Raw genomic sequence first — 27,158 nt, 5'->3', positions numbered from 1 at the left:
CTTGGTCATACGATGTATGAGGCAGACAGATTACGCAGAGTCTGCAAAAGCCCTGCTTTGCACCCACGATCTGGTCGTGGGTGCAATGCTTTCCATGCTGTCAATAAAATAAAGTTTTAAAAAATGCAAATTTCTTTTTTTTTTTTCTTTTTTTTTTTTTTTTTACCTGCAAAATTCCAGTTTGGACTGGATTTCTGCCCTTGCAGGAACACTATCTTTATTATCTTTATTTGCTGCTCATGGGGTGATTGTGGAATAAGATGCGTTTCGAGCACAGCTCCTGCATTCCGACACAGAGCCACAAAATTGCATGAGCTCATCTCTTATGAAAAATTTACATATGAGCAGCATGGGGCAACTAAGAAATACACCTTGATATATGGTCTAAGTGGCTGGATGCTGCAGATAGGGATGAGTGGAATAATGACTACCTTTAATATGGCAGTTGTTATTTTGACAATGGAATTTGGGTCAGCACATGGGGTGGGCAGGAGGGGTTGCAGGTGTGCCATGTATGTGCATTATTGGTATTAATACCGTGAATGTGTATATGTTTACACACACTAATTTATTTAAGAACATCTGACAATGTAGGTTGCTTGATACTTGTTTATGTCTCTGTCCTTTTTTTGTAATGATTACAAAAAATCTGTAAAAACATCACACAAATTAAAAAAAACTGATTAAACAAAAACCCTGCAACACCTTGTACCCAGACTAACATGTGCAGTCAGGCAATCTATTAGGTCTCATTCTTATGGGTGGTGAGGCCTGTAGTTCTTTAATGGGCCGTGTGTTTATGTGGCTTGGGCCACCAGGTACTACATGCAGTCATGTAAGTGGTAAGTGTATAGGGGAACCGTGGCTGCAAAGAAACAGCCGCTCGTTCCAGTTTGACAGGTGTGCCAGTGAGCAGCCCCAAACACACATTGTCTGCATTTGGGGACGCTCACCTACATGTAGTGTTGCCACCTCATCCCTTTAAAGCAGAACACATTAATTACACTGGTTCTGTGGCTGATTAAGGTGATAATTTAAACTCACTTGGTGCCTTATCTGCATCAAATTAGCCTCAGAACCTGTGTAATTCATATGTGTTCAGGTTTTAAGGGATGAGGCAGCAACCTTACCCCACATGCCTTTCAGTTAGGGACAAGCAGCTGTGTCTGTGCAGACTCTGTATCCCCGTACACTTACATGGGCTGCCTGCACACAGCACCTGGAGGCTCAAGACTTCTAAAACACAAGGCCTATTCACAGACTACTGGTCTCAGCACCCATGTGAATGGGGGCTCAGGTGTACCTTCAGAAGGCTGCCCTTTAATCTGGCTTGGTCCATGTTCTAAAAATACAGCTATGTGCCTGCATGTTGAACTTCATCAGTGCTGCCATATTAAATATGGCATGCTTTTTCTATGCTTCTTAGCAGTTTTTCTGAGCATTGCATCAGAATCATCTGTACAGACAAGCTGCAAATTCAACCCAAACCATTCTTTGTCCCGGCTGTCCCTTCTGATGTCCAAGCATGCTGATTTTTAATTTTTATTTTTTTTTTCCTTCCTACGCAGACCCTCAGGATGAAAATAAAATTGGAATAGATGGCATCCAGCAGTTTTGTGATGATTTAGCGCTCGACCCAGCCAGTGTCAGTGTGCTAATTATTGCATGGAAATTCAGAGCAGCCACACAGTGCGAGTTTTCCAAGCAGGAATTTATGGATGGAATGATAGAATTAGGGTAAGTTGTACATACATAGATATTCACTTTTTTTGTTTTAGTTCATGTTGGACCACTAGAACCCTTGGCCGCTGATAGTGTGAAAGCAGCTCCCTTGTGATGCCAATAAAGTTAAGTAAAAACCAAAAAGAAAATGAAAAATGTCTAAAATAATGTAAGGAGTAATAAAAATGTAGAAAACCCCCCCCCCCCACATACATGATTGTGCATGCATATGAAATGATGATTGCGCCTCACATATTCAACACACATGCCAGAGTGAGACCAATCATTCTAGGGCCAATATTTACTTTAAAAAACCTTTACAGGTCATCAATTTAAAGGTTCACCTATGGACAATTTTGTAGTTTGTTGCTTTTGCAATTTTGAGACTTTAGTATGCACTAAAATTGAGTGTATTTTTTGTTGAAAATATAGATTTTAAAGTCAGAAGGTTTACAGCAGCCCTCCTCAGCCCCCCTAATACTTATCTGAGCCTCATCTCTGTCCAGCGATGTCCACAAGTGTCTTTGCTGTCCGAGACTCTCCCTTAAGATTGGCTGAGTCACAGCAGCGGTGCCATTGGCTCCCGCTGCTGTCATTCAAAGTCAGCTAGCCAATCAGGAGAAAGAGGGGGTGGAACCCAAACTGCAGCTCCGTGTCTGAATGGACACTGGGAGCTGTGACTTGGCTCGGGTGCTCCCATAGCAAGCTGCTTGCTGTGGGGGCACTCAACAGGAGGGAGGGGCCAGGAACTCCAGCCAGAGACCCGAGAAGAGGAGGAGCTGGGCTGCTCTGTGCAAAACCATTTCAAAGAGGAGGTAAGTATAACAAGTTTGTTATTTTTATAGAAAAAAAAAAGACTTTACAATTCCTTTAATAAACAATAGCGCAAATATCGAATAACATAAAAGAAATTGAACCTGACACCATTTTTTTACAGGGTCTTTGCTTTCTAAAAATGTATAACATTTTGGTGGTTTTAAGTAAATCTGATCTAAAAGCAAAGCCTCTTATTTTTTTCATTTTGGTTGAAGTATGAAAATGACTAAAACCCATGGGGGAGATTATCCTGTACTTCTCATGCTATAGACAAATCGGAAAGTGAAATGAAATCTTTCCAAAGTGAGGGAAATGCCCTCCTAGATTTTTGTTTCCAGAACAAATGTCCCCATTGGGTGATTTCCTTGGTATTCCTGTTCTAGGAAGAATTTGTATTTTACCTTACCTTCAGTTTCAGTAACACTGGTCACCAGGACAACATAACAAGGACACAGACAGTAATAAAACCTGACTGAGGTTCTAAACCCTACCTACCCTATCAAAAAACAAAACAAAAAAAACATCTTTTCATCAATAACTGCCTGGAGTTTTTCTCTGGAAATTACCAGTAATATCACAATGCAGTGTCCTGTCCTCTTTACTAGCCTTTTGTGTTTTAAGGCCTGATTCACACCTATGCATTTTTAGTGCTTTTTGCATTTTGCAGATCTGCTCTATAGAACTTGTTCCATAGGAAACCATGTTAAATGGACTGTATTGCAAATCTGCAAAATGCAAAAAGCACTAAAACTGCATAGGTGTGAATCCAGCCTAACACAATATAATCTGAAAAAGTGCAATTAACGTCGGTATCCTGTTTTAAAAATCTGTTTAGCTTGTACTGTGGTGTCTGTTACAAATGCAGTTAATGTTGCTGCCATATTGCTAATGCAGACATTCATATGGAGTTGATTTTATCTGTAGCCACATCCCACCATATGTTAAATCCTACAACATGTTTTGTTATTTGAAACTTTTTGCTTGTCAATGAGGACATTTGGATCATATGGCGCCTTATAGGATATTTTACCAATTGGATTAATTATTTTCTTGTTTTGTTTCTGTACGGATCTTTCTCAGGTGCGACAGCATAGAAAAATTAAAAGCACAGCTACCAAAAATGGAACAAGAATTAAAAGAGCCAGGAAGGTTTAAGGATTTTTATCAGTTTACATTCAACTTTGCAAAAAATCCAGGCCAAAAAGGTCTAGGTATGTTGAAATGACAACTGCTATGATTAGAGACACAGTATACAAATACATTTTGGCACTACAATTTTTTTTTTTTTAAAGAGGACCCATTTTGAAATTAATTTTGAAAACTGATTAATGCTACAGTCACAGAGGTGAGATGCAAAGTGTATATATTTTCCCATGTACAGGTATGTACATTTTATAGTTCTAAATAGTAATTGTGTAATGTTGTTGTGTTTTTGTTTTTTTTTGGCAAAGCCTTGACAGCTACAGCTTTAGTTTGTGGCTACAATCCGCTGCCTCCATTAAAGCGGTAATAAACCTAGATCCAAAAGTTGAAACCAAACTCCAGCTTACACTACCGTTACACAGTTACAGCAACAGTGTTGTTCCTTTTGGCATAAACGTTTTACGTGAATAAATAAAAGCTGACCATTGTTGCACCCTTGTCAGTGGTAAATGGTTTGTCTCTGCACTCTTCTGCTTCTTCTCTTAAAAACAACAGACTTTATGGCTGGATCACCAGATGAAAATAAGAGAGAGACCCTAAAAATGTATATCTAATGCACCAATTACATCTAGGAATTGGCAATATCATTAAAAGAGAAGTAACAGCCAAAGCTCATGGATCACAGTAGTGCAGTTAGTTCTGCACTCCTGTTACCCATTTTCAGCAAACAGCAGGCTGAAGACCTAGAGCCAGGATCAGCACCTGGCTCAGCCTCTCAGCGAGCCACTGAGAGCCTGAGCCAGCCGCTGCTGCCCCCTCCACAGCCCAGCACTCCAGTGAGTGCGGGGAGAGGGGGGGAGTGGGCAGAGCAGAGAGTCGGTGACTGACAGTCACCAGCTCTCCGCGCATGGAGAACTGAGCAATCAGTGGTGTTTAATCGCTCAGTTCTCAGTCTTAGAGCTGGCAGGGGACCAATGCTGCATCCACCTAGGTAAGCATGATTTCCCCAAAAAAAAAACCCCATAATTCTCTTATAATGTTTGCCTTTAGGTTTAATGCCTTTTTAATTTTTTTGCTGTAGCTGCTAATCCTTGACTTGAAATTGGCAAAGTGGGACAACTATCGAATGCTTGGTATTAAAAGATCTGCTGAAGAAGCAAATTGTTAAAAGATAAATATTTAGGCAGTGGGGATTGAGTTCCCTGCTGAAAGAACTGCACAGCCACAGAGCAATGTGTTTAGTGCTAGGTTTGATTCAGTTTGCCATGTCTGTAAACACAAAAAATTAAATAGCAGTAACTAAAACACACACAGTACACACCTAGACCATATACAGTGAGGGGGGAAAAAGTATTTGATCCCCTGCTGATTTTGTGTTTGCCCACTGACAAAGAAATGATCAGTCTATAACTTTAATGGTAGGTTTATTTTAACAATGAGAGACAGAATAACAACAAAAAAATCCAGAAAAATGCAATTTCAAAAAAGTTATAAATTGTTTTGCATTTAATCCCTTAAGCCTCATACTCACTATCAGATTGTTGGCAGGGGATTGTCTGTTGACAGACTGTTGTCCTAAAATTTGACCATTAGTACGCTCCTTTTGACAATTGTTGTCCAACTTTCTGCCAACAAATGTTGGATGACAGGGTAGTAAATTTTCCACGGACAATGGTCTGTTGTCAGATTTTCTGATGGTCAATACAGAAATCCGTCACATAAAAGTTGAAAGTACAAACACGCATGCTCGGAATCAATGCTCACCAAACTCAAAATTAGCAGAAGTGGCCCAAAGGGTGGTGCTCAAGAGCTGAAATTCCTCATAGTACGTCACTACATTTGTGTTTGTTGGCTGACAATTGTGTACCGTTAATATGCAAGACGAGATCCAGGCACACGCCCTTTTGACAAATATCAGACGCTCGGTTGGCCAACAATCTGATCGTGTATACCAGGCTTAGGTCTCACACAACTCAGCTACCTGGAGTCCAGTCAAACCAGAACAGAGTGATCACTAAGGGAGGGAAAAGAGAGGAAATGTTTGAAATGCTTACCTTGCCTGTTGCAGATCGATGGAGTCATTCTCTCGGAATGTTCCTGTATTGATTTGCTATCAGTTAATCACTGGGATGTGTTTCACATATACAATATGAATTTTTTATTTATACTGTACATAATATAACATGTAGCCAGCGCCTCAATATATGATGTTTACAGAGAAACAAACAGCTATTTCTTCAGAAGGTAGGAATCTGTAACAAAGTTTGTTAAAATCCCTGGCATGTATATAGATCACCCAGAGGAGAAGGTTGTTTTCGCAACAAAAGTGGAGTTACTCTTTTAAGTTCAGTCACTTAACTGGATTGTAATAAAAATAAAACATTTTTTATAATGTACAACCCCAATTTCACAGAAGTTGGGAATCTGTAAAATCTGCTTGAAAACAGAATGCAGCGATTTGCAGATCTCATAAACCCGTATTTTATTCACAATAGAAAACATATAAAATATTTAAACTGAGAAAATGTACCATTTTAGGAAAACAGAAGGTAAGTTGGGACAGGGCAACAAAAAGTTGGCAAAGTAAGTGTTACTAACAAAGAAGAGCTGGAAGAACTTTTTGCAGCTAATTAGGTAAATTGGCAAAAAGTCCGTAACATGATTGGGTATAAAAAGAGCATCTTGGAGAGTCAGAGTGTCTCAGAAGTAAGGATAGGCAGAGGTTCAGCAATCTGAAAAGCTGTGTCTAAAAATTGTCGAACAATTTCAGAATAATGTTCCTCAGTGTAAAATTGCAAAGACTTTAAATATGTCATTATTTACAGTACATAAAATCATCAAACAAATCTGGAGAAATCTCTGTGTATAAGGGACAAGGCCGAAACATATTGGATGCCTGTGTTCTTCGGGCCCTCACAGCACTGCATTAAAAACGGGCATGATTCTGTGATGGACGTGCATGGGCTCACGGTCAACACAGTCCGCTGTGCAATCCAAAAATGCAAATTAAAGCGCTATCATGCAAAGAAGCAGCCTTATCTGAACAGGATCCAACAAAAATGCCGCTGTCCTCTCTGGGCGAAAGCTCATTTAAAATGGTCTGCTACAAAGTGGAAAACTGTTCTGTGGTCAGATGAGTCAGAATTTGACACTTTTAGCAACCATTGGTGCTGCGTCCTCCAGACTAAAAGAAGAGAGCGACCTTCTGGCTTGTTATCAGTGCTCAGTTTAAAAACCTGCATCTCTGATGGTATGGGGGTGCATTAGCGCGTATGGAATGGGCAGCTTGCACATCTGGAAAGAAACCATCAATGCTGAAAGATGCTCTATATTACCAAAAGTAGGACGCCTGCCGTTTAATGGCATCCCAATCATAGTCTGTAGGGTTCAGTATTGAGTTGACTCACTACTTGGAGCTATAACAGCTTTAACTCTTCTGGGAAGGCTGTCCACAAGGTTTAGGAGTGTGTCTATGGGACTGCTTGACCATTCTTTCAGAAGCGCATTTGTTAGGTCAGACACTGATATTTGATGAGAAGGTCTGGCTCACAGTCTCCGATATAATTCATCATAACAGTGTTCTTTCTGGTTGAGGTCAGGACTCTGTGCAGGCTAGTCAAGTTCCTCCACCCCAAACTCACTCATCCATGTCTTTATGAACCTTGCTTTGTGCACTGGTGCACAGTCCTGTTGGAACAGGAAGGGACCGTCCTGAAACTGTTCCCACAAAGTTGGGAGCATGAAATTGTCCAAAATGTCTTGATATGCTGATACCTTAAGAGTTCCCTTCCTGGAACTAAGGGGCCAAGTCCAACCCCTGAAAAATAACCCCACATCATAATCTCCCCTCCACCAAATGATTTGGACCAGTGCACAAAGCAACGTCCATAAAGAGATGGATGAGTGAGTTTGGGGTAGAAGAACTTGACTGGCCTGCACAGAGTCCTGACCTCAACCTAATAGAACACCTTTGGGATGATTTAGAGCGGAGACTGTGAGCTAGGCCTTCTCCTCCACATCAGTGTCTGACCTTACAAATGCGCTTCTGAAAGAATGGTCAAAAATCCCCATACACACTCCTAAACCTTGTGGACAGCCTGCCCAGAAGAGTTGAAGCTGTTATAGCTGCAAAGGATGGGCCAACTCAATATTGAACCCAACGGACTAAGACTGGGATGGCATTAAATTTCTTGTGCATGTAGAGGCAGGCGTCACAATACTTTTGGTAATATAGTGTATATCCAGGTTTCAGAGCAGTATATGCTCCCATCCAGACAATGTCTTTTTTAGGAAAGCCTTGCATATTTCAGCAGGACAATGCTAAACTGCATAGTGCATCTATGATAACCGCATTGGCTTCATAGTAGAAGAGTATGTAAACCCAACATTTCATATTCCTGATATGTACCTGCTGTACTATGTACTTGTATGAAAAAGTATCCTGTCCTCTTTGTATTGCTTCCTTTGTGTGAAATCCCTGGTGTTCCTGACAGTCCCTCTGCTTTCCTATTAAAAACTGACCACGCTAAGAAGGAGAACACAGTGTGGTCCACTCTCTAGCTATGCTCTCCAATGATCAGACTTGTCTTGACAACCCCCTCTGCACAGCCTTTCACTGGGAAGTTTAGTGTGCTGATGTTTCTCCTCCCCCCCCCCAGCTTTGCAGCTGAGAATAGAGGGAATGTGATCACATAAAAAAAGTATTTATAATGTTTTGTATATGTATACACAAATGTTTTGCCTTTCATTTCTGTTTTAAACCAAATGGGTTGTTTTACAAGGTGAGGGTTTGCAATCACTTTAACTGGTCTGCCTGCAGTGCAGACCTTTCACCAATTAAAAATATGTGGCACATCTTGCTAATAAAAATATGACAAAGAGGACCCAGGGCTGTTGAGAATTTAGGCCTCATACACACGGACAGAAAAAATAGCGCAATTAGAGATGTCTGGCATTTTTTTTTTTTTTTTTTTTATGCCCCTGAAAGCAGCTCTAGGTTATCTAATGTATATATGCATGTGTCGTTTTACAGGTGTATTTTAGAGCAGCGTTCAGGGGCATAAAAAAAAAAATGTCCCACACCTCTTAGAGATTTCCAGTGTAATTTCATTCTATGTGCATAAATGTGGGCATATGGATGTAAATTTATTCTGACGGCTACAATACACCTCTGAACGCAGGATAAAGGCACATACATGCGTTCGTACATACGCATAAAAATGCAACAGTAGAGGCATTTTTTCTGCAAAGTTCTTGCAGAAAAAAATGCAACACATTTTCTTACGCCTGTGAGGCCTTGGAATCCTATATGAGGCAAGGATGGGACAACATTTACCCTTCAGAACTCCAGCAACTGGTCTCCTCCGTTCCCAGACATTGACAGAGTTGGTAAAAGAGGGGATGCTACACTGTGGTAAACATGGTCCTGCCCCAACTTTTTTGAGACATGTTGCTGCCATCAATTTCAAAATGACCTTATATTTTGGTACATTTAATCAGTTTTAAACATTCGATAAGTAACCTTACTGACAGGTCCACCTTAGTAGCCTTTTGCATATCAAAATAAATGCTCTGTGAAATTACTTAAACTGTCAACTGTCCTTTTTCAGACTTAGAGATGGCCATTGCCTACTGGAATTTAGTACTAAATGGACGATTCAAATTCCTAGATTTATGGAACAAGTTTTTATTGGTAAGATTGCTTTTTTTCTCAAGTTGTACTTTTAACAAATGTAAATGTTTATTGTTACAATGTCAGTAACTGCTTTTATAGTAATTGGCAGCTACAGTCTGAGACCCCCTCCCTATGTTAGAAACAGTAGGTAGTCCTGTGGAGTGCAACATTTTCAGGCCTGTTTAGTAAGAAGCAGTGTGCAGAAATCCATAGTAATCAGTCAGAAGTTATCTTTCATTGGTTCAGTAAACAGTTTAGTTACCACATGTAGCTCTTTGTACTACTTTACTGAATCAAGATACTTTTATTACCTCAAGACTGTAGCAGTCTGGTGAACCTTACTTAGAATATTACATTTATGTGGTATGCATTACGACAACTGTCTTGAAGTATTGTTTTACTAAAAATGTCTGTTTTCTACCTGCAGGAACACCATAAACGATCAATACCTAAGGACACATGGAACCTTCTACTAGATTTCAGCACAATGATAGCAGATGATATGTCAAACTACGATGAAGAAGGTATGGGTTAGTGTGTACCTGTAGGAGACATTAAAGTACTCTCCACTTTAGCATTGCCATCCAAAGCAGCCTGAAGTCCCTTAAATACTGACTTTTTGATGGTATTTGCCTAGCAGTATGCACCCCGTTACATGACGATGCCTGGACCTGCTAATAGGTTTTTCAGGCCTTAAAAACCTGGCAGAGTAAGCCTTTCCAGGACTTGTACCTATTGCTGACAGAACAGGCAGAGTAAGTAGCAGGCTTATAACAATTGGTTTGGTGAAAGTCTTTGAACACAAAAAGAGGAATATAATTGTGACTAACAGACTGATTTTTAAATTTTTACACTTTCTGCTTCATTATCTGACTGCGATTTTCTTTGTTCTACAGGAGCATGGCCAGTTCTCATTGATGACTTTGTGGAATTTGCACGTCCTCAAATTGCAGGGACAAAAAGTACAACAGTGTAGCACTAAGGAACCTTATAGAATGTACATAGCCTGTACAAATTAACACAACAGATATTTACAGTCAGTTTCTTCTGGCTTGACTGATTTGAAGATCAACCCTAGCAGCATCTCCGGAGGGTTGAAAGAGACATTTTGGAGACATCATATAAGACCGTACTCTATTTCATTCTCTTGGTGGTTTGGGCTGTTTACTAGTCCTGGAGCGCAATTTCCACTTCATGTTTCCAAATCATGGATTTCATCACATATCTGTGGAACATCCTAGTTTACCCTTTCATCAGTTTTTTGATTGATTCTGTGGCTTGTTCACTTGCATAAAGCAAATGCCACATTCATCTGCTAACTTCATCATAGTCTCAGCGATGCTTCTTTGTTTGCTAGTTCCAGAGACTATGCAGGTAGTACCTCCATCAGATAATGTGCTGTTGTTCTCCCATAAAAAGACAAAGCAATGTTCATCACCATCCTCATCTGTTTTGGATCTCGCTGTACATGGCGGGCAGTGCTCCGTTGTCGATACCAAAGCAAGTGTTTTGCTGGAATTGTAGAGGACATAAAAAACCCATCAAAGTCTTATGATTTATCCCCCACCCCACCAGTGTTGTGAAAGTTTAAACATGTATGTTTTGATTCCTCTGCTGAAGATGGAAGCAAACTGCACCTGTTTCATGCTGTTGTTAAACAAGTCAGAGACCCATTGCTGGTCTGTGTTGGAGCCTCTGAGGATGGTTGCTTTCTATCTGTATGTTCAGCATTTGTTTGTATGTGACTGTAAACTTGTTCATTTTAATGCCGGTACTTTTCCAGGAAGGATAAATCTGACATATCAGTCTGTGCGTCATCTTGCTATTGTCCTCTCATGACACTTGTAAAACACTTCTTTGTCACCCTGTATCAACATGCAGATGCCCTTTTTTATTTTACAAAACTCATGACCCAATTGAATATCTGCAAACATTGACGGTGAATTCCTATGTAGTATAATCCTGCACATGTAAAGTACATATCTGCATCAATGTATAAAAATAAGATGAACCGGTAAAAGTCAAAAAATACCAAATTAAGTTTGCCTAAAATATCAAGTAGCATAACATGTCCTACTGTCAACTTGGTATGAATTCTGATTATTTCTTTTAATGATTGCACCCCTCCATGGTTCTGTACATCCTGCAGTTCCACTCAGTGGAGTTTTTTTTTTTGTTTTTTTAAGAGCTGGAGGTATCAGAAAAATAAGATTTGGATCTTGCATTTTCTTTGTGACATGCAAAATAACATTTAATTTATCTAAATCTGCGTTTTTGTTGTTGATCATCCCCAGTTTCATATGTGTTGAAAATCGAAATTGTTTAGTCTTCTAAAATGTTGTATGGAAAAAGAGCACCTTGGACAAAATATCATAGGAGTGTGGATTCGGAATAGAGCTCTTGGATATTGTTCACCAGGATTTAGGTGTGTTAGTTGGGTTTTACCTAAAATCTCATCACACACCTGCGCTAGAATCTGACTGTATAATCTCCTTTATATCAGCCAGCAACTATGTAATGCACAGGCCTTCCTTATATTAGTTTAGTTATACCAAAACTGTGTTCTATTATGGTGTTCCTAAAGTTGATGGTCAGATTGTAACATGTATGGTGAGCTTAAAGTGTTACTAAACCCAGGACCCTGTATTCACTATATCTGGTCTCCCACAGTACATGGAAATGCAATTATTTTAGTAAATATAAACTGCTGAATACATTTTTCTCGTCAGCAGTATATAGCAGCCTTGTGACGTCTAGCAGTGTCTGGCTGAGCACTGGTTAAAGCTTGTAGGAGGAGTTGCATTCTCCTCTGACTGTCCTATAAGGCTGCAGGACCGCTGACCCTTTGTCTGGACAGTGCTGATTGGCCCTGTGCTGATCACATGTACCATTCCAAAAACTCTCTAGCAATACACACCAAACATGTGCAGAGTGCCCTCAAGGCTCTGTACTATCAGGAGATGGTTAGGGGAGAGTGAAAGAAGGGGAGGATCAGGGAAGATGGGATCAAACAGCCTTTTTACACAATGCAGAAAATGAACTCCTTGGGTTCCACAGTGAGTATAACTAGCATGCTTTACTGCATATACAGAGTGATTTTACTGTTGTGGGTTTGGTAACACTTTAAGGAAGATGAATAAAGACCAAAGGTTCGATCTCCCACTTGGTCCTTTTCTTGCCAGGGTCACAGACATTGGTGGCCTTCCATCCCTAGCAGTATTGTAGTAGACCAAGCCTGACTTTTAAGCTGAGCTAATCAGTGACCCAAATGTGTTCTCGCTATTTTCTGTGGTAAATGCACATTTTTTTTCAACCTTTGATCGCAGAAAAATGATATTCAAATTTTAGGGAGCTCCTAATAAAAAAAAAAAAAAAAAAAAAATCACAGGGCTCATTGGGGGGAATTCCCCTTACATTGATGGTCAGTTAGAATAATGCACTCTTTGCAGACACATAAAAAGTTCACTGTCATCTAGCTGACTCTGCCAAGTGCTGTTGGCAGTCACCATCTGGTGGGATGTCAGTCACAGCTCAGACCCTCATTAAGAATGGCTGCACTAGAGGGTTCTGGACATGTACTGTATATAGTAGCACAGCTAATAAGCCATCCAGGTTGAAAGAAATTTGTATGGACCAGGCAAAATTTGAGGCTATGTCCCATAGCATCCAAAAATGTCTTGGGTGAAGTTGCTGTTTAAAGTTCATTGTCATTTTAATGCAAAATTCTATGGTTGATGTGAATTTCATGCTACCGAATGATGTAACCTCTTGTTGCAGTCACCTTGTTTCAACACATTATAGCAAGGTAAGGTAAAGAGAAAAAAAACCTCCCATGTAGATTACCTCAAATGTTTGCTGACTAGAAACCTAATGGGTAGTGCCCTGAAGGCATCAGACTGCCACATATTAATGCATTGTTTAATATAGTTTTCAAGTGCCAGTTGTTTACCACATTATAAACATACATGGGGGCTTTAATGAGTACAACTAGTTATAACTAGTAAGCAAATATTCCTTACAGTAGACCGCACTGCAATTGTGTTTTTTAACATTATATCCGATGCATGCTGACACTTTTAGGGCCAGTTCACACCAGATGCAGTTCTGTGCGCTTTTTTTCTGCACAAAATGCATGCACAGTGTTTTCCATGTATTCCAATGGCTCTAGTTCACACCATGCAGTTTCCGGTGCAGAAACTGACTGCATGGTGTGAAATAGAGCCATTGAAATACATGGAAAACACTGTGCATGCATTTTGTGCAGAAAAAAAGCACACGGAACTGAACGGAGCTGTGTGTGGTGTAAACTAGCACTAGGCCTTTTTTTTATTGCTGTAGTGTTACAGCGCAATTTATATGCAACCTGGATCACCCCTCGTAGAGTTGGACTACAAGGGAACGGTGCTGGTTGGTGTGCCTGAAGCATGCAACCTCTACCTTTTTGCCTCCAATAATCATATCACTAAGCAGCTCCTGCTGTTTCTCTAAATTGTGCTCATACTGCCTTACAAATCCACAGCATGCTGACAGTAGGAGGTGAGTTAGAACTATCATGCTGCTAATGCAGGGTGGCTTTTTTTAATTCATTGTAACATTTTGCACATGTATTTTGGACTGTTTCATTTTAATTTAAAAGCTTCGTGTTTTACTAACCACCTCAATACCAGCATGCTCCAACCCTTTCTTTCAGGGCCATTTGTCTGGTTTTCAGTGCTGTGATAGTTTGAGGACAATTACTCGGCTGTGCTGTAGTGTACCCAGATGAATGTTATATCCTCCTTTTTTTTTTTTTTTTTTTTTATATAGACAGGTAGGGCTTTCTTTTGATGGTATATATTAAAGTAGAACTACAGGCAATATTTTTTTTTTCATTATGGCTAGAGCAAGGGAGGGTTATAACCTCTTTCAGATTTTTTTTTTTTTTTTTTTCCACCATCTGTGTCCAATTGCAGAGATTTCCCTTCACTTCCGGTCCCATAGTCTAACAGGGAGTGAGAGGAAATCCCTGCAACTTAAGAGAATTCCCCAGGTCACCAGAACCAATTGGAAGATTTCCCCTCTTACTTTTTTGGGGACAACCCAAAATTTGGGATTTTCATTTACTTTCAATGATAATGGTAAACAGGACAAAGAGAGGGGGGAATTTCCCTAATGGGGGCACAATCGGTAATAAAAACTGATAAGCATTCTAATCCCTCTGCACCCTATCCAAAACTAAAAAAAAAGTTTTGCCTTTAGTTATACTTTTAACCACTTCAGCCCTGGAAGCTTTGGCTGCTCAATGACCAGGCCATTTTTTGCGATACAGCACTGCGTCGCTTTAACTGACAATTGCGCAGTCGTGGGACATTGTACCCAAACAAAATTGACATCCTTTTTTCCCGACAAATAGAGCTTTCTTTTGGTGGTATTTGCTCATCTCTGCGATTTTTATTTCTTGTGCTATAAACAAAAAAAGTGACAAAACACAATATTTTTTACTTTTTGCTATAATAAATATCCCCCAAAAATAGATAAAAAAAAAACTATTTTTTTCCTCAGTTTAGGCCTATATGTATTCTTCTATATATTTTTGGTAATAAAAATCATAATAAGCGTATATTGATTGGTTTGCGCAAAAGTTATAGCATCTACAAAATAGGGGATAGATTTATGGAATTTTTTTACTATTATTATTTTTTTTACTAGTAATGGCGGTGATCAGCGATTTTTATCGGGACTGCGACATTATGGCGGACAGATCGGACACTTTTGACACATTTTTGGGACCATTGGCATTTATACAGCGACCAGTGCTATAAAAATGCACTGATTACTGTGTAAATGTCACTGGCAGGGAAGGGGTTAATTGTGTTCCCTAGGGAGTGATTCTAACTGGGGGGGGACTGACTGGGTGAGGAGAGCGATTGTTGTTCATACTTAGTATGAACAACTGATCGCTCTCCTCACCCCCGACAGCACGGAGATCTGTCTACATTGACAGATCTCCGTTCTGTCTCTGTGGAGCGATCACGGGTGCCCTGTGGTCATCGTGACCGCCGGGCACGTGCATCGGCTCTGGCGTTGCACCACAGGCACGTGCCCCCTAGTGGTAAAACGGCGAACCGACGTACAGTTACATCGGTTCGCCCAGGGGAGCCAATGTGCCTCAGTAAAACTGTGGTGGCTGGTCGGGAAGGGGTTGAGCATTGTTTTTTTATATTACTATATAAAGAAATTATAAATTCTTAAAATGTTTCTAGAGGCAGAAGGTTTTTTTACCTTAAAGCATTCTCTGCATTAAAGTAAAAAAAAAAAAACTGCATGCAGCTACCCCACCCTCAGCACCCCCTTATCCTTACCTTAGCCCATTCTCAATGGAGCAATGTGAACAAGAGCTGAGGTTCTGACTGCTCGCCCCTGCGGTTGTTAATCACAGGCAGTGATGAGGGAGAGGGTGCGGGGCCAAGTTCTGCTGTCTGGCAATAGACACAGCGAGGCTCAGGAGCAAGCCCGCACAAGTTACCTAATAGCAAACGGCTTGCTATGGGGGCACTCGATGGAGGGGAGCCAGGAGCACCGGCAGGGTACTTGAGGAAACGGGGGATCGGGGATGCTCTGTGCAATAGTTTTGCACAGAGCAGGTAAGTAGAACATGTTTATTTTAAAGAAAAAAAATGATATACATTTAGAATCACTTTAAATTGTGAATTAAAAAAAACAACTTTTAGTATACAGTCATCAATATACATGTATAGCAAGTGGCCATCTAGGAGCATTTAACGTTCTGGAATATTCAGAAGAGTTGCATATCTTTTTATTGTCTTACCATCTTTTGATCATCTATATGACTACTGTTTATTATGAGGCCAGCATTAAACTCCCACAAAGAACTAACCCAAATCTCTCAAAATGATTAAATGCCAGATCTTTGCAAAAGTAGGACGTCTGAGAGATGCAGTTGTAGACAGAGACACTTTGAGAAAAAAGGAAAGGCTGGCTGCCGATTAAAGCCAATATTTACCACCATTAATTGGTTCACAAGCCCTAAGCTATCTGGTTCTTTGACTTGCACTGTAAGCATGCATGTACAGCCGTGGCCAAAAGTTTTGAGAATTACGCAAATATTAATTTTCACAATTTCTGCTGCCTCAGTTTTTATGATGGCAATTTGCATATACTCCAGAATGTTATGAAGTGATCAGATGAATTGCAGTTAATTGAAAATTCCCTTTCTGTCATGAAAATTAATCCCATAAAAATATTTCCACTGTATTGTGAAGAAGGCCTCAGGGCACCCAAAAACGTCCAGCAAGTGCCAGGACCATCTCCTACAGTTAATGCAGCCGTGGGATCGGGGCACCACCAGTGCAGAGCTTGCTGAGGAATGACAGCAGCCAGGTGTGAGTGCATTTGCACACACAGTGAGGAAAAGACTTTTGAAGGATGGCCTGGTGTCAAGAAGGGCAGCAAAGTAGCCACTTCTCTCCAGGAAAAACATCAGGGACAGACTGATATTCTGCAAAAGGTATAGGGATTGGACTGCTGAGGACTGGAGTAAAGTCATTTTCTCTGATGAATCCCCTTTCCGATTGTTTGGAGCATCCAGAAAAAAACCTCGTCCGGAGAAGAAAAGGATCAGCGCAACCATCAGTCTCGTGCCATGCCAACAGTAAAGCATCCTGAGACCATTCATGTGTGGGGTTGCTTCTCAGCCAAGGCAGTGGGCTTACTCACAATTTTGCCTAAGAACACAGGCATGAATAAAGAATGGTACAAATAAAATCCTCAGAGAGCAACTTCTCCCAACCATCCCAGAACAGTTTGGTGACGAATAATGCCTTTTCCAGCATAATGGTGCACCTTGCCATAAGGCAAAAGTGATAACTAAGTGGCTTGGGGAACAAAACATTGACATTTTGAGTCCATGGCCATGAAACTCCCCAGACCTTAATCCCATTGAGAACTTGTGATCAATCCTCAAGAGGCGGGTGAACAAAAAAAACCCACAAATTCTGACAAACTCCAAGAATTGATTATGCAAAAATGGGCTGCCATCAGTCAGGATGTGGCCCAGAATTTGATTGACAGCATGCCAAGGTGAATTGCAGAGGTCTTGAAAAAGAAGGGTCAACACTGCAAATATTGTCTCTGCATAAACTTAATGTAATTGTTAATAAAAGTCTTTGACACTTATGAAATGCTTTGTAATTAGGCTTCAGTATACCATAGTAACATCTGACAAAAAGATCTAAAAACACTGAAGCAGCAGACTTTTCGAAAAGTAATATTTGTGCCATTCTCAAAACTTTTGGCCACGGCTGTAGATTACAAAGACGTTTTTCAATGTCTTCTCAGATAAACTGGAGCCCCAAATAGCCTATTCGTTAAAATGTCTGGTTGTGATGTGGTTAAAGAATAACCTACACTATCATATCATGCCACATTTCTTCATCGTTCGCACAGAGACAGCACTCCATTTAGACCTGTGGGTATACTGCCACCTGCAGGAGAAATGGACAGCAATTTGTTAGAATGAAGGGCACAGCTCCACCTAGTGGCTGTAACCCATCTTTGCTTTGGATATTGCAGTGGTCTGCCTGATAGTGCTTGCAGTTCAGAGTTTGCATTTGACAGGCTAGGTCAAAGAAACTGTATATTCACAGCAGGTCCTGCAAATGTCAGAGCGCCGGTAATGTGTCTCCTGTGTAGCTCTGCACACTCAACTTCTATAGGAAGTAGGCTGTTTGAACCTTATTGGGGATCAGTGGCTGGGGGTACAGATAAAGTGACTTTTTTTCTTATTTCTTTAGGGCTAGTGGGGTTTTCTGTAGCATCAAAACTGTTATACATTGTCTCTAGCTGCCATCTTGGTTTGGGCGGGGCTTCTCAGATATGCAGCCAATGACTCAATATGATTACAACCAGTGTACATTGTCTGCAAGGCCTTTTCTGATCTGCCCACTCACGTGCCCTGACATGAACCACTCATGGAGATTACTTACAAAGCTGCCTCATTCACCTCATCTTCGGACCCAGAATTAGAGGTAATATAGCTATTGTGGCCCAGGTGTATAGAGAGATTCAGCTATTGATTACTTGCTCAATGTTCACAAGTGTTCTTTGCATAGGTGTACTATTAAACCTGGAGGACTTATTTCTGTTTGTGCAAGTCACAGAGTTCTCTCCTTTCTTCAACAAGAGATAGATCTAGGAATGAAGCAGAGTATTATTAAGGCTGCTTTTACACTGCTCCAATGTAAAAACTCGTTTTGAAAACTGCACCTAGGATGCAGCATGCAGGACTTTTCAAAACGCACCTCCCCTGCAAGGCAGTGGTGTGAAGACTCCCATTGGATTTAAAGGGGCTGCGTTTTTAGCACAGTAAAAAACACAGCAAAAATGCATGTGTGAGAGCAGCCTAAAGGCCAAATTTTTGGTTTGGCTATTCTTCTTCTCTTTTTAAGTAAATTCCTCCTGTGTGCATCTTTGTTTAAGGTGTGGCTCCTGTTGTTACTTCAGTCACACATAACTTGGAACCATGCAACCTTAAAAAAAGAAATTAAAAGTCAAAAGCTACAAATCCTGTAGCTGCTGACTTTTAATAACCGGGCACTTACCTGTCAAGGTTAGCCTTCGGTTTCCTGGCGCCAGCATCTTAAATGTGGGCATCCGCCTGTGCTGCTTGCAGCTTCACTGTCAGCTGCCCTTCTGGGACACGTCACAGGTCCCAGAAAACTGGGAAGGGAGGGGGAGAGGAGAACTGTAAAATCTAGTACCTGCTTGCCCCCAAAAAAATGACATGCTGAATGTGGCAGAGAAGGTGGGGAGGAGGACTTAAAGCAGAATTTCCCCTTTTGGGTGAAGTTACGCTATAATTTAGTTCTCTCTGTTTTACAGAAACTATTCTGCACATTAACCATTTCAATACAGGGCACTTATACACCCTTCCTGCCCAGAACAATTTTCAGCTTTCAGGGCTCACACTTTGAATGACAATTACTCAGTCATGCTACACTGTACCAAAACAACATTTTTATATTTTTTTCACACAAATAGAGCTTTTTTTTGGTGGTATTTAATCACCGCTGGGTTTTTTATTTTTTGCAATATAAGCGAAAATTTTGAAAAAAAACCTTTTTTTGTTTCTAATATAAAATTTTGCAAGCAAGTAATTTTTGTTCATAAATTTGGGCCAAAATGTATACTGCTACATATCTTTGGTAAAAATAACCCAAATTGGTGTATATTTTTTAGTCCGGCGATACCACATGTGTTAGACTTTTACACAGCCTGGCCACATACAGAGCAGTGAGCACCATCAGGCGTTCTAGGAGCATAAATTACACATCTAATTTCATTCCTACCTATCACACTTTTGCAGGTCCTGGAACACCAGGGCAGTGGAATTACCCATAAAATGACCCCACTTTGGAAAGCAAACACACCAACGTATATTCTATGAGGCATAATGAGTCTTTTGAACATGTAATTTTTTCCAAAAGTGTTTGGAAAATGTGGAAAGAAAATAATTTTTTTTTTTTTTTTTTTTACACAAAGTTGTCCATTTATAAGATTTATTTAACACATGGCATGTACATAGCAAAAATTACCCCCCCCCCCCAAAAAAAATATATTCTGCTACTCGTCCTGAGTATGCTGATACCACATGTCTTAGTTTCCTGCCAACCTATCACACTTTTGAAGGTCCTGGAGCACCAGGACAATGGAAACACCCATAAAATGACCCCATTTTGAAAAGCAAAATCCCAACACATATTCTATAAGGCATGGGCTTTTGACGGGTACTCTGATGAGCTAATGACAGGTACTTGGGTACTCTGATGGGCCGGTGACAGGTACTTGGGTAATCTGATGGGCCAGGGACAGGTACTCGGGTACTCTGATGGGCCGGTGACAGGTACTCGGGTACCCTGCTGGGCCAATAATAGGTACTCGGGTACTCTGATGGGCTGGTGACAGCTACTCGGGTACTCTGATGAGCTGTGACAGGTACTCGGGGTACTCTCATGAGCTGGAGATAGGTACTCTGATGAGCTGGTGACAGGTACTCTGGTATTTGATGGGCTGGTGACAGGTACTTGGGTACTCTGATGGGCTGGTGACTAGTACTCGGGTACTCTGATGAGCTGTGACAGGTACTTGGGGTACTCTGATGAGTTGGTGACAGGTACTTGGGTACTCTGATGGGCTGGTGACAGGTACTTGGGTACTCTGATGGGCTGGTGACAGGTACTCTGATGAGCTGTGACAGGTACTCAGGTACACTGATGTGCTGGTGACAGATACTCTGGGTACTCTGAGCCGGAGATAGGTACTCGGGTGCTCTGAAGGGCTGGTGACAGGTACTTGGGTACTCTGATGGGCTGGTGACAGGTACTCGGGGTACTCTGATGAGCTGGAAATAGGTACTCGGGTACTCTGATGGGCTGATGACAGGTATTTGGGTACTCTGATGAGCTAGTGACATGTGCTTGGGTACTTTGATAGGCTGGTGACAGGTACTCAGATGAGCGGGTGACAGGTATCTGTATACTTTGGGCTGGTGACAGGTACTCGGGTACTTTGATGGGCTGGTGACAGTTACTTGGGTACTTTGATGGGCTAGTGACAGGTACTTGGGTACTCTAATGGGCTGGTGACAGGTACTTGGGTACTCCGATGGGCTGACAGGTACTTGGGTACTCTGATGGGCTGGTGACAGGTACTCGGGTACTCTGATGAGCTAATGACAGGTACTTGGGTACTCTGATGGGCCGGTGATGGGTACTTGGGTAATCTGATGGGCCAGGGACAGGTACTCGGGTACTCTGATGGGCCGGTGACAGGTACTCGGGTACCCTGCTGGGCCAATGATAGGCACTCGGGTACTTTGATGGGCTGGTGACAGCTACTCGGGTACTCTGATGGGCTGGTGACAGCTACTCGGGTACTCTGATGGGCTGGTGACAGGTACTCGGGTACTCTGATGGGCTGGTGACAGGTACTCGGGTACTCTGATGAGCTGTGACAGGTACTCGGGGTACTCTGATGAGCTGGAGATAGGTATTCTGATGAGCTGGTGACAGGTACTCTGGTACTTTGATGGGCTGGTGACTAGTACTCGGGTACTCTGATGAGCTGTGACAGGTACTCGGGTACTCTGATGAGCTGTGACAGGTACTCGGGGTACTCTGATGAGCTGGAGATGGGTATTCTGATGGGCTGCTGACAGGTACTCGGGTACTCTAATGAGCTGTGACAGGTACTCAGGTACACTGATGTGCTGGTGACAGATACTCTGGCTGGTGACAGGTACTCTGGGTACGCTGATGAGCCAGAGATAGGTACTCGGGTGCTCTGAAGGGCTGGTGACAGGTATTTGGGTACTCTGATGGGCTGGTGACAGGTACTCGGGGTACTCTGATGAGCTGGAAATAGGTACCTGGCTACTCTGATGGGCTGGTGACAGGTACTTGGGTACTCTGATGAGCTAGTGACATGTGCTTGGGTACTTTGATAGGCTGGTGACAGGTACTCAGATGAGCTGGTGACAGGTACTTGTATACTTTGGGCTGGTGACAGGTACTCGGGTACTTTGATGGGCTGGTGAAAGGTACTTGGGTACTCTGGGCGGGTGACAGGTACTTGGGTACTCCGATGGGCTGGTGACAGGTACTTGGTTACTCTGATGGCCTGATGACAGGTACTCGGGTACTCTAATGGGCTGGTGACAAGTACTTGGGTACTCTGACGAGCTAGTGACAGGTGCTGGGGTACTTTGACGGGCTGGTGACAGGTACTCAGATGAGCTAGTGACAGGTACTCAGATACTTTGAAGGCCTGGTGACAGGTACTCAGATGAGCTGGTGACAGTTACTTGGGTACTTTGATGGGCTGGTGACAGGTACTCTGATGAGCTAGTGACAGGTACTGGGGTACTTTGACGGGCTGGTGACAGGTACTCAGATGAGCTAGTGACAGGTACTCGGATACTTTGATGGGCTGGTGACAGGTACTCAGGTACTCTGATGAGCTGGTGACAGTTACTTGGGTACTTTGATGGGCTGGTGACAGGTACTCTGATGGGCTAGTGACAGGTACTTGTGTACTCTAATGGGCTGGTGACAGGTACTTGGGTACTCTGAAAGGCTGGTGACAGGTACTTGGGTACGCTGATGGGCTGGTGACAGGTACTCGGGGTACTCTGATAGGCTGGAGACAGCCAGGTACTCGGGGTACTCTGATGGGCTGGTGCCAGGTACTCGCGTACTCTGATGGGCTGGTGCCAGGTACTCGCGTACTCTGATGGGCTGGTGCCAGGTACTCGCGTACTCTGATGGGCTGGTGCCAGGTACTTGGGTACTCTGATGGGCTGGTGACAGGTGCTCGAGTACTCTGGTGACAGGTACACCGGTACTCTGATGGGCCGGTGACAGGTGCTCGGGTACTCTGATGGGCTGGTGACAGGTACTCGGGTACTCTGAAAGGCTGGTGACAGGTACTTGGGTACGCTGATGGGCTGGTGACAGGTACTCGGGGTACTCTGATAGGCTGGAGACAGCCAGGTACTCGGGGTACTCTGATGGGCTGGTGCCAGGTACTCGCGTACTCTGATGGGCTGGTGCCAGGTACTCGCGTACTCTGATGGGCTGGTGCCAGGTACTCGCGTACTCTGATGGGCTGGTGCCAGGTACTTGGGTACTCTGATGGGCTGGTGACAGGTGCTCGAGTACTCTGGTGACAGGTACACCGGTACTCTGATGGGCCGGTGACAGGTGCTCGGGTACTCTGATGGGCTGGTGACAGGTACTCGGGTACTCTGTTGAGCTAGTGACAGGTACACGGATACTTTGATGGGCTGGTGACAGGTACTTGGGTACTCTGATGGGCTGGTGACAGGTACTTGGGTACTCGGGTATTCTCATGGGCTGGTGACAAGTACTCAGGGTACTCTGATGGGCTGATAACAGGTACTCTGATGAGCTGGAGATAGGTACTTGGGTACTCTGGGCTGATGACAGGTACTTGGGTACTCTGAGCTAGTGACAGGTGCTTGAGTACTCTGATGAGCTGGTGACAGGTACACCGGTACTTTGGGCCGATGACGGGTACTCTGATGGGCCGGTGACAGGTACTTGGGTACTCTGATGGGCTGGTGACAGGTACTTGGGTACTCTGATGGGCTGGTGACAGGTACTCGGGTACTCTGATGGGCTGGTGACAGGTACTCTGATGAGCTGGTGACAGGTGCTCGAGTACTCTGGTGACAGGTACACCAGTACTTTGATGGGCCAGTGACAGGTGCTCGGGTACTCTAATGGGCCGGTGACAGGTACTCGGGTATTCTGTTGAGCTAGTGACAGGTACACGGATACTTTGATGGGCTGGTGACAGGTACTTAGGTACTCTGATGAGCTGGTGACAGGTACTCGGGTACTCTGATGGGCTGGTGACAGGTACTTGGGTACTCTGATGGGCTGGTGACAGGTACTTGGGTACTCGGGTATTCTCATGGGCTGGTGACAAGTACTCAGGGTACTCTGATGGGCTGATAACAGGTACTCTGATGAGCTGGAGATAGGTACTTGGGTACTCTGATGGGCTGATGACAGGTACTTGGGTACTCTGAGCCAGTGACAGGTGCTTGAGTACTCTGATGAGCTGGTGACAGGTACACCGGTACTTTGGGCCGGTGACGGGTACTCTGATGGGCCGGTGACAGGTACTCGGGTACTCTGATGGGCCGGTGACAGGTACTCGGGTACTCTGATGGGCCAGTGACAGGTACTCGGGTACTCTGATGGGCCGGTGACAAGTACTCGGGTACTCTGAATGGGCCGGTGACAAGTACTCGGGTACTCTGAATGGGCCGGTGACAGGTACTCGGGTACTCTGATGGGCTGGTGACAGGTACTCTGATGGGCTGGTGCCAGGTACTCAGGGTACTCCGATGGGCCGGTGATAGGTACTCGGGTACCCTTATGGGCTGGTGACAGGTACCCTGATGAGCTGGTGACAGGTTCTCGGTTTACTCTGATGAGCTGGAGGTAGGTACTCGGGTACTCTGATGGGCTGGTGACAGGTACTCGGGTACTCTGATGGGCTGGTGACAGGTACTTGGGTACTTTGATGGGCTGGTGACAGGTACTCTGGCTGGTGACAGGTACTTGGGGTACTCTGAGCTGGAGATAGTTACTCGGGTACTCTGATGGGCCGGTGACAGGTACTCGGGTACTCTGATGGGCCGGTGACAGGTACTCGGGTACTCTGATGGGCCGGTGACAAGTACTCGGGTACTCTGATGGGCCGGTGACAAGTACTCGGGTACTCTGAATGGGCCGGTGACAAGTACTCGGGTACTCTGAATGGGCCGGTGACAAGTACTCGGGTACTCTGAATGGGCCGGTGACAGGTACTCTGATGGGCTGCTGCCAGGTACTCAGGGTACTCCGATGGGCCGGTGATAGGTACTCGGGTACCCTTATGGGCTGGTGACAGGTACCCTGATGAGCTGGTGACAGGTTCTCGGGGTACTCTGATGAGCTGGAGGTAGGTACTCGGGTACTCTGATGGGCTGGTGACAGGTACTCGGGTACTCTGATGGGCTGGTGACAGGTACTTGGGTACTCTGATGGGCTGGTGACAGGTACTCTGGCTGGTGACAGGTACTTGGGGTACTCTGAGCTGGAGATAGTTACTCGGGTACTCTGATGGGCTGGTGACAGGTACTCGGGTACTCTGATGGGCTGCTGACAGGTAATCGGGTACTCTGATGGGCTGGTGACAGGTACTCGGGTACTCTGATGGGCTGGTGACAGGTACTCTGATGAGCTAGTGATACGTGTTTGGGTACTTTGATAGGCTGGTGACAGGTACTTGTATACTTTGATGGGCTGGTGACAGGTACTCTGATGGGCTGGTGACAGGTACTTGGGTACTCTGGGCGGGTGACAGGTACTCAGGTACTCTGATGGGCTGGTATCAGGTAGTCAGGTATCCTGCAGGGCTGATGACAGGTACTCGGGTACTCTGATGGGCTGGTGATAGGTACTTGGGTACTCTGATGGGCTGGTGACAGGTACTCGGTTACTCTGATGGGCTGGTGACAGGTACTCGGTTACTCTGATGGGCTGGTGACAGGTACTCGGGTACTCTGATGGGCTGGTGACAGGTACTCTGATGGGATGGTGACAGGTACTCTGATGGGCTGGTGACAGGTACTCAGGGTACTCTAATGGGCCGGTGATAGGTACCCGGTTACTCTGATGTGCTGGTGATAGGTACTCGGGTACCCTTATGGACTGGTGACAGGTACCCTGATGAGCTGGTGACAGGTACTTGGGGTACTCTGATGAGCTGGAGGTAGGTACTCGGGTACTCTGATGGGCTGGTGACAGGTACTCGGGTACTCTGATGGGCTGGTGACAGGTACTTCTGGTACTCTGATGAGCTGGAGATAGGTACTCGGGTACTCTGATGGGCTGGTGACAGGTACTCGGGTACTCTGATGGGCTGGTGACAGGTACTCGGGTACTCTGATGGGCTGGTGACAGGTACTCCGATGAGCTAGTGACACGTGTTTGGGTACTTTGATAGGCTGGTGACAGGTACGCAGATGAGCTGGTGACAGGTACTTGTATACTTTGATGGGCTGGTGACAGGTACTCTGATGGGCTGGTGAAAGGTACTTGGGTACTCTGGGCGGGTGACAGGTACTCGGGTACTCTGATGGGCTGGTATCAGGTAGACAGGTATCCTGCAGGGCTGATGACAGGTACACGGGTACTCTGATGAGCTGGTGATAGGTACTTGGGTACTCTGATGGGCTGGTGACAGGTACTCGGTTACTCTGATGGGCTGGTGACAGGTACTCGGTTACTCTGATGGGCTGGTGACAGGTCCTCGGTTACTCTGATGGGCTGGTGACAGGTCCTCGGTTACTCTGATGGCCTGATGACAGGTACTTGGGTGCTCTGATGGGCTGATGACGGGTACTCTAATGGGCTGACAGGTACTTTAATGGGCTGGTGACAGGTACTTGGGTCCTCTGATGGGCTGGTGACAGGTATTTGGGTAATCTGATGAGCTGGTGACAGGTACTCGGGTACTTTGATGGGCCGGTGACAGGTACTCGGGTACTCTGATGAGCTAGTGACAGGTACTCAGGAACTTTAATGGACCGGTGACAAGTACTTAGGTACTCCGATGGGCTGGTGACAGGTACTCGGGTACTTTGATGGGCTGGCGACAGGTACTCTGATGGGGTGACAGATACTTGGGTACTGTGATGGGCTGGTGACAGAAACTCGGGGTACTCTGATGGGCTGATGACAGGTACTCTGATGAGCTGGAGATAAGTTCTCGGGGTACTCTGATGGGCTGGTGACAGGTACTTGGGTACTGTGATGGGCTGGTGACAGGTACTCGGGGTACTCTGATGAGCTAGTGACAGGTGCTCGAGTACTCTGATGGGCCGGTGACAGGTACTCGGGTACTCTGATGAGCTAGTAACAGGTACTCGGGAACTTTAATGGACCGGTGACAAGTACTCAGGTACTCCGATGGGCTGGTGACAGGTACTCGGGTACTCTGATGGGCCGATGACATGTACTCGGGAACTCTGATGGACCGGTGACAAGTACTCAGGTACTCTGATGGGCCAGTGACAGATACTCGGGCACTCTGATGGGCTGGAGATAGGTACTGTGATGGGCCAGTGATAGGTACTCAGTTGGGCTGGTGCCAGGTACCCGGTTACTCTGATGTGCTGGCGATAGGTACTCGGGTACTTTGATGGGCTGTTGACAGGTACTCGGATGGG

The 27,158-nt window shown here is 44.0% G+C and overlaps 1 protein-coding gene across 2 annotated transcripts in view; it reads left to right on the top strand.

Annotated features, from left to right (window-relative positions):
- Positions 1–11,620, top strand: part of DCUN1D1 (defective in cullin neddylation 1 domain containing 1) — a 30,528-nt gene extending 18,908 nt beyond the window's left edge. For both annotated transcript variants that reach the window (XM_073626290.1, XM_073626289.1), the window contains exons 3-7: positions 1,569–1,737; positions 3,619–3,749; positions 9,291–9,373; positions 9,783–9,879; positions 10,252–11,620. In XM_073626290.1, the coding sequence (XP_073482391.1) occupies positions 1,569–1,737; positions 3,619–3,749; positions 9,291–9,373; positions 9,783–9,879; positions 10,252–10,331 (560 nt within the window). In that variant the 3' untranslated portion in view covers positions 10,332–11,620. The remainder of the gene's footprint in view (positions 1–1,568; positions 1,738–3,618; positions 3,750–9,290; positions 9,374–9,782; positions 9,880–10,251) is intronic.
- Positions 11,621–27,158: the final 15,538 nt, after the last annotated feature.

Source organism: Aquarana catesbeiana, linkage group LG04, assembly GCF_042186555.1.
Source record: "Aquarana catesbeiana isolate 2022-GZ linkage group LG04, ASM4218655v1, whole genome shotgun sequence".
Taxonomy (NCBI): Eukaryota; Metazoa; Chordata; class Amphibia; order Anura; family Ranidae; genus Aquarana; species Aquarana catesbeiana.
This window is presented reverse-complemented; position numbering and strand designations above follow the sequence as displayed.